The sequence below is a fragment of the Papio anubis genome, chromosome 7 (genome assembly GCF_008728515.1).
Source record: "Papio anubis isolate 15944 chromosome 7, Panubis1.0, whole genome shotgun sequence".
Classification (NCBI taxonomy): Eukaryota; Metazoa; Chordata; class Mammalia; order Primates; family Cercopithecidae; genus Papio; species Papio anubis.
Genome location: NC_044982.1, coordinates 85,279,507 through 85,288,109, shown reverse-complemented (window position 1 = coordinate 85,288,109; position 8,603 = coordinate 85,279,507). Strand labels below are relative to the sequence as shown.

At 38.7% G+C, this 8,603-nt stretch overlaps 1 protein-coding gene across 17 annotated transcripts in view; it reads right to left on the bottom strand.

The window, feature by feature from the left end:
• Positions 1 to 924: 924 nt before the first annotated feature.
• Positions 925 to 8,603, bottom strand: part of HNRNPC (heterogeneous nuclear ribonucleoprotein C) — a 59,437-nt gene continuing 51,758 nt past the window's right edge. For 13 of the 17 annotated variants that reach the window (XM_009211105.2, XM_003901532.3, XM_009211106.2 and 10 more), the window contains 4 exons: positions 4,464 to 4,621; positions 3,326 to 3,439; positions 2,924 to 3,084; positions 925 to 2,824 (listed from right to left, as the gene is read on the bottom strand). In XM_009211105.2, the coding sequence (XP_009209369.2) occupies positions 2,741 to 2,824; positions 2,924 to 3,084; positions 3,326 to 3,439; positions 4,464 to 4,621 (517 nt within the window). In that variant the 3' untranslated portion in view covers positions 925 to 2,740. The remainder of the gene's footprint in view (positions 2,825 to 2,923; positions 3,085 to 3,325; positions 3,440 to 4,463; positions 4,622 to 8,603) is intronic. The other 4 variants (XM_017961014.1, XM_017961016.1, XM_017961015.1 and 1 more) reach the window with 1 other exon arrangement.

Here is an 8,603-nt window from a genome sequence, read left to right as displayed (position 1 = left end):
AGAGTCAACTCAATTCCTACTTTGCAGGGCCCAGGGTTAAGTAATGTCACACCGACTAAAAGCATATCATCTGATAAATGGTCTTTAAAAACACTAGCCCCTTTCCCAAAAAGCCTGTACTTATCTGCATTGGATCAGATTTCAAAAAGCATTTTACCATATGGTATTTCAATCCCGGTCTCTACTTTGCTACAGTTTTGGCCTAGGAACCTAAATGTCAAAGTATTAAATGAGCACACCTGTTGATTATAGAAAACCTAGAGTACTGTTGTCTTAAACACATGAGGAAATTTAATCCACAGTAGCCTAAAACCAAGAGTGTGAAACGACTTCCTCATCAACACAAACTAAGAGATGTTAGTATTCCAACAATAACCCCACCATATGTATGTGTAGATTTTCAATGTGTGATCATGCTCTACAGCTATCTGCAAAAGTAACTGCGGCTAATTAAAAGTAATGGCAAAAGGCACAATTACTTTTGCACCAACCTAATATTAAGTGCTTTCCACAGCTTCATTCAGTATCTGCTTTCCTACAGAATTAAATGTATAGTTGGCCCTCCATGTTCGTGGGTTTTACACATGCAGATTCAGCCAACTATAGATCGAAAATACTAGTAAAGAAAAAAACTTAAAAAAGTAACAATACAAATAAAAGTAGTTACAACTATTTACATACCATTTACATTTTATCAGGTATTTTAATGTAGAGATGATTTAAAGTATACAGGAGAATATGCATAGGTTACATACAAATACTATGCCATTTTATGTAAGGGACTTGAGCATCTGCAGATTGTGGTATTCACAGCTAAATAGACTGCTCTGTGTGAGGAAAGAGGCCCTACAGTGAAGTGAAAAGTAGACACTTGATTGTGGACTAATTTTTCCAGTATTTCCCAAAAACTTACAACTAACAACATAATATTAAACATGTTTTATTAGCATCTTATACATCTGACACTCTCTCCTAAGCATCCAGTTTATTTTCTAGTCATGGGTTACTTACTAAAAGTCTATGTAACATGAGCTCACATCAGATCAGAAAACATCAAGTGGGTAGTATTTTTGACCGAATTAACATACAAAAGAAATTGCCTATATCATGTATATGGGCTCCAAGGGTAGTTCATAGTTCAGCCTCTTCATTCTTTTCTGCTTTTGTCACCTGATATAGAAAATGATCTATAAAATCCTTATAAATAAGACAGGAGTTTTGCCTGTAATGAGTAGGATGAAAAAAGGCCAGTGCTGCATGCTATGAAACAATAGCAACTTTATAGGGGAATCCAAGGTTTGTGTGCACAAAAATTATAAACTCCATTTTCTGCTGTGCTGGAAAAACTGAAGTTTAAAACACAAATCAACTAAGCCTTTCAAGGATGAGGTATCACAACACTGGTAGCTGTTTAATATATTCATTTTAAGTAAGACTGGATGCTAAAAATACAATAACTGTAATTAATAAAGTTGAGGGAAAACACAAAGATCAGCTAATAGGGGTAAAAGATCATTTAAGGTAAAATAAATGTAACATTCTTTATGTTCTCAATCACCTGGGAAGGCAAGACTGTGGAGTATCAGGAAATAAGAGTTTTCTCGTTTTCAGTAACATGGAGATATACACTTCAGAATTCAGAAGGTAACTGAGGCTATAAATAGTAATTAAAAGAACAAAACAGAAGAAAGCAGGGGGAGTTCCATTGTCCAGCTGTTGCAATTTTCCTGAAATCTTGTTTTTGAGTCTCTCCTATTTAAGGACAAAACAATTTAGCACACAACAAAAACCTCAAAAAGGGTGCCAGCTGGACCACAAAGCACTGAACTTTCATTAGGATGTAAAAGCCATTTTGAAAAACAATCGCCACTGTATGTCAAGTTATTTGACTCCTCAATGCAACATGCAACTCAATGAAATATAATTTGAGTAGTGTTGTGTTGGTATGTATCATGATTATGACTCCAAGAAAAATGTATCTAGTACATTCAGAGGTTTTGTGGAGGACGCTGTAAAACAAAGTTTGAAGCAAACAATAATAAAATACAAAAATAAAAAACCAGGGTTTTTTTTCTCCAAATTCCTGGTTTAATAAGGACTTGTTTATTTTGAGGAAAAAAGGTCCCAAACATCAGGCTGTTCACAAAAATAACCCACAGTATCAACTTTAGAAAACAAATCTTAAGACTATAACACTAATTATTTTTCTAGAGGATGCATCTGACATGCCAACTCTCATTCACAAAAATACATTGTTACATTTGTGTTGAACTGCCCCACACAGCACACTAATGTGGGGGTGTAACACACATACTTCTAACTCAAAGCTGCTTTCAGGAGCTACTCAACTAAATGAGATTGCCTTTGCAGTTAGGGAAGCAACTACTGAACTTATGTATGAATGAAAAGAACTGTACTCCCTGCATAACAAGAGATTATTTTGGAGACAGTTGATAAAAACCATACATCCTTTTTATTGTTAAGTCATAAAGAGGTATCAAAATTAAAAGCAAAAATTACAGGGTAAGACTTAACAAAACTACTAGGAGCGTCAAAGGAAGTGAAAATGGGACTAGGCGCGGGGCAATATGAATTAATGAACATGGGAAGGACAAGGATGGGGAGAACAGTGAGCATGTGCTGAAGATACTAGGGGAGAGGATCTGGTGAAAAATTTGATCTTAGACAAGCGCCTAGGTAAAGAAATAATGGGATAAGATTTCTAAACCCCACTATGTGCTTAAGAGTCATCCTCGCCATTGGCGCTGTCTCTGTCATCCTCTCCTTCCTCAGCCTCTTTTTCATCATCCTTGATCAACTCCAGCTGTGAGAAACAGACACAAATAGGATGGAGTTAGAGGCACTCCATGTGTCCCTGAGCCCCCCTCCACCACCTTTTTCTTTCCTTTCCCGTGGTTTTCACCTGGTCATCCCCCCGATCTTCATTATCATCATCATCCAGTAGGTCCCCCTCCTCAGCAGAGTCATCTGCACCCCCCTCAGACTCCATCTTCACATTAGTCTCATCTTTCTTCACGGAGCTGCTGCTCTGCTCCTCTTCTGACTTATCGTTCTTCATCTCTACTGGGGATGAGAAGGACAAGTCTGTCTAGGGGCAGTAATGTCCACAGGATGTAGACAGTCCCCACTAAGGATCACAGAACTGCAGCACAAATCTAAATCCTCCCACACAAATACCCTTCCCAATTCACACTCCCCAAGTTTCATATTACATTGCTTTATATTCCACTATTCCAACATATACTTTCAAGTGCCTTACGTAACTAACCCAACTATATACCCAACAAGCAGAAAACCCATTTACCTGCTTGTTTGCTCTGTTCCTTTTCAATTTTTTCCAGGTTTTCCAGGAGAGAATCCACTTTTTGTTTTATCTGGGTCAACTCCTTCTTAATGGCCTGAAGGTCATCTCCTTTCACTTTAACATAAACAAAATAATGGATTAAAATCAAATGTACAGAAGATATGAGTTAGCAAATACACTGGCACTAGACTACATCAGGAGCACCCAGGGAGAAACAGAGCCAGTACAGATTTCCCTGTAATAAAGGCCCTTGGTTCTACTATAAAGCTTATAATTACTTACTGTAATTTTTTTTTTTTAAGTATCTTTTAGACTTGGGTTATCGCTACATTGCCCAGTTCTGAGTGCAGTGACTATTCACAGGTATGATCACAGTGAACTCCTGGCCTCATGCAATCCTCCCACCACAGCCTAAATCCCCAGGGTCTTAGCCTCCCCCTAAGCATCTGGGGCTACAGGCGTAAGTCACTGCATCAGACCTTCTGTTGTTTTACTGCCTTCCATATTTCCAGTTACAGGAGTTCAATACAGAAAAGTTTAAAAATCAATATACTGAACACTATCTGAATTTTAGTTTTTAAATAACCCACAAAAAAACCCTCAGAAACTTAACACACACCTCAACTAAATAAAGTCAAATGACATCTTTCAAATCACCTAGCTGTTGCAGTCTAGAATTGGCCACTCAGTCACAATCTCGTCTCCTCCATTATTTTGGATTTTTAAAATTATTTTTCTTGAGATGGAGTTCGCTCTTATCACCCAGGCTGGAATGCAATGGCACAATCTCGGCTCACTGCAACCTCTGCCTCCTGGGTAAAAGCGATTCTCCTGCCTCAGCCTCCCAATTAGCTAGGATAACATGCATGCACCACCATCCCTGGCTAATTTTTTGTATTTTCAGTAGAGATGGGGTTCCTCCATGTTGGACAGGCTGGTCTCGAACTCCCGACCTCAGGTGATCCGCCTGCTGGGCCTCCCAAAGTGGTGGGATTACAGGCATGAGCCACCACACAGCTGGCCTCTTCCATTATTTTGAATACACAAAGTCATGTGGCACAACAATATTTTAACTGCATTAGCTTCCCTATTTCAAAACACAAGAGATACCAAAATCACAAAATGAAATAATACATACACTTTCCAGACTTGGAAGATCCCCGCTGTCCACTCTTAGAATTGAAGCCACTTTTGCCCCTTCGTGAGGTGTTTCCTGATACACGCTGACGTTTCGAGGGCACTACAGCCCGAGCAATAGGAGGAGGAGGAGGTACACGTGCTGGGTAACTGTACATCCTATTGGATAAAAGGAAAATGGAATTCATTCAAACCTAACATTATCTCAGCACAATTCAACATACCTTATGATAAATAATAAACGAATATTGTCTCTCAGTCATTTCTTTTTATTAAATTTCATTAAGAAGGCCAGCAAAAATCTCCATAGTGGGGTTTAGAAATCTTATCCTATTATTTCTTTACCTAGGCATATAAAATAGTTTTAATATTGCAGCAACTTTTCCTTAAGAAAATCATACATATCAAATTGTACGGTTGGCTGGCCTTTAGCACTGGATATAAATGGCTTCTCTGTACTAGTGGAAGTATTAACAGGGCATTTATTATAATGAATAGCCTTTGTTTGGATCTTATTCTTTTCATATATACATTACAAAAAACAATTCAAATACTCTTAAAAAGGTTCCAATTAAAAGGGTATGTAAACAGTGGTATTTAGCATTAGCGAAACCTGATTCTTTTCACCCACAGAAGCACAAAAATTATTACAACTAGTGATAAAAGGCTGAACCACATAAAATTTCAGATCTATAAAATCAGGGCAATTTCATGTAACTGGGAATCATAGCAAAATGTGTTCGCTGGGTATAAATACTACTGATATAAAATATCTCATATAAAAACAGGTAGTATTATTTCTAACTAAATTTACACTTAATTCCAACAGGGCAGAGACCACTGTCTATCTTGTTCACTATTTACCTGTGTCTAAATTCACTGGCCAGTACACACTTAGCACTCAAATAAATACTGGTTGCTCAACTAACTGATGTTTCTATTAGAAATCTTAATTTCAGGCCAGGCGCAGTGGCTCCAGCCTGTAATCCCAGCACTTTGGGAGGCCGAGATGGGCGGACCACGAGGTCAGATCGAGACCATCCTGGCTAACACAGTGAAACCCCGTCTCTACTAAAAAATACAAAAAACTAGCCGGGCGCGGTGGCGGGCACCTGTAGTCCCAGCTACTCAGGAGGCTGAGGCAGGAGAATAGTGTGAACCCAGGGGGCAGAACTTGCAGTGAGCTGAGATCCGGCCACTGCACTCCAGCCTGGGTAACAGAGCGAGACTCTCAAAAAAAAAAAAAAGAAATCTTAATTTCAAATGTCTTATAATAATAAATTTAGTATCCCAGTGATTGATAAAGATACTCCAAAGCAGTAGCTTGGTACACTTACATTTGTAAACAGAAAATTCAAAACAGAACAAATACTTCTTACATGGACATCAGTTCTAAACTTTATACATTCCACATTGTCATTTCCATTGTGGCAACATATGAAAAAGTCCTTTAATTCTACAAGCTTTTTAAAAATGCAACTAACTTAATGCAAAGGCCCAGGTACTCTATAAAAATACACCTACCAACTGCTCTGCCTAACTCCAAAGATTTCTTAAAAAATAAATGTGATGTAATCAAGAACTTTAAAAATTTTATTAATCATCCTTGTCATGATACTCCCTCTTATACATATACAATGGTGGCAAGTTATTCTGAGTTGTAGTATCTCCAATCTTCCTGTAGTAAAAACATTTACAAGATCTCATTGCTAATTCTCTCCCCTGTTAACCTAAAGTGTTTTCCACGCTAGATCAACAAAGTAATGTTTAATCTTGTCCCAAGAGTGGCTATGGACAGGAACATTTTCCTAAATTAAAAAAGAGCAAGGAAAGCTGAGGTGGGAAGACTGGTTGAGCCCAGGAGGTGAGAGAATACCATGACTGCACCACGGCACTTGAACCTGGGGAACAGAGCAACACTATCTCAAAAGAAAAAAAAAAAAAAAGTTGGCATTTCCCCTAAGTATGGTTAATCTGTTAGTTTAATCCATTCATGGGAATTAACGCAAAAAAAAAAAAAAACTTTTTATTATCACTACTACTTTCCCATTTTGTCAAACTTTTGCTCTTTTTGACCAAAATATTTCAAAGTATGATACAGAAACTATAAAATATCAGTGTTCAGAAACTGATACCCTTTGTGTGAGATAACACTTGCACAAATTGCGTAATAACAATTTCTGGAGGTAAATCAAAATGAGTTATCCGTATCCATGAGCATTAAACTGAGCTTAAGCCCCAGTCCAATGGATATATCTAATCTACCTCCTAAGCCACTAACCTTCACCAGCACCTGCATCTAAACCAACGAGCTAGCTACCTAGTTCCCTACTGTCACTGGAATTTCCTTTTAAAACCTACTATTTCATCTGACCATAACCAAAATGAAGCAAGTAATACAATTTTGTTTTGAATCTATGTAACAGTCCCATGAACACAATCAGGAGTCAAATTCTCTACTTTTCTGAAGAAAAATATTTCACACTATTTCAGCCAGTAGGGCTTAAAGGGCTTTTAGTTACACAGAATGCTGCTCAGGCAGAAATGGACTCTCATTCACATTTGAGGAAGTAGTCCTTGCCTCGAAAAATGTTAAGTGTGAAAATAGAAAAAAAACATACATAGTGTGACAACCTTTAAGTTAAAAGGGATATATATTAAGAAGCTCAGTATGACTACTTCAAGCACCAGCTAAAAATTAACTAGAAATTCTCACTGAGAAAGCTATACAATAGGCAACAATAGCTGCTGATTATTTACTGATTAAGCCTAGGCTGTTTAAAATCTTTTACCAGGGGAAAAAGAATTAACTCTAGGAGAATTATAACTGTACCCATAATCAAACTCGATGGTTAAGTGTTGGTATAAAATCAAGTCAGATTAAAAGTAATTAACTACCTCTTGAAAGAAATTAAAACACTCCAGAGACATTAATTACCTGAACAGATTAAGACAAAACACAGCCAGGCGCGGTGGCTCAAGCCTGTAATCCCAGCAATTTGGGAGGCCGAGATGGGCAGATCACGAGGTCAGGAGATCGAGACCATCGTGGCTAACACTGTGAAACCCCTTCTCTACTAAAAAATACAAAAAAACTAGCTGGGCGAGGTGGCGGGCGCCTGTAGTCCCAGCTACTTGGGAGGCTGGCGGAGCTTCCAGTGAGCTGAGATCTGGCCAATGCACTCCAGCCTGGGCAACAGAGCGAACTCCACCTCAAAAAACAAAACAAAACAAAAAAGACAAAACACACCAGCCAGGCATGGAAACTCACGCCTGTAACCCCAACATTTTGGGAGGTGGAGGCAGGCAGATCATGAGGCCAGGAGTTCAAGAAACGCCTGAACAACATGGTGAAATCCCATCTCTACTAAAAATACCAAAATTAGCTGGGCATGCTGGCACACACCTGTAATTCCAGCTACTCAGGAGGGCTCAGGCAGGAGAACTGCTTGAACCCAGAAGGCAGAGGTTGCAGTAAGCTGAGATCATGTCATTGCACTCCAGCCTCAGTGACAGAGCAAGACTCCGTCTTTTAAAAAAAGAAAAAAGAAAAAAAAAGAAAGAAAAAAAAAGACAAAACACACCAGCTGGATGCAGTGGCACACCTGTAATCTCAGCTACTCAGGAGGCTTGAACAGAGGAAGGAAGCAGCGGGGGTTGCAGAGAGCCACTGTGCTCCAGCCTGGGAGACAGAGTAAAAGCTTTTATCTCCCCTACCACAAAAAAAAAAGACAAAGAATGTCTACCCCAATCTCCAAATGTAAAAGCATTACAAGATACGTACTAAGAAAAGGTTTTCAAAGGGAAGATTCTTAAATCGAAATTCTGACCGTAAGACATTAGCTGCAACACAGTGACATTTCCTGGGCCTCAAAAACCTGACTAATAAGACATGTCAACACTATACCAGAGTAGAAAAAATTAGAAGTTAATCTATTAATAAAGCTATCATTTGGTGCATGGACTTACTTAATGGACCACAGCTGGTTCTCATCTTAAAAATGTCAACAGATTTTGCCAGACAGGGTGGCTCACACCTGTAATCCCAGCACTTTGGGAGGCTAAGGTGGGCTGCTCATTTGAGGCCAGGAGATGGAGACAGGCCTGACCAACATGGTGAAACCCAGTGTCTACTAAAAAT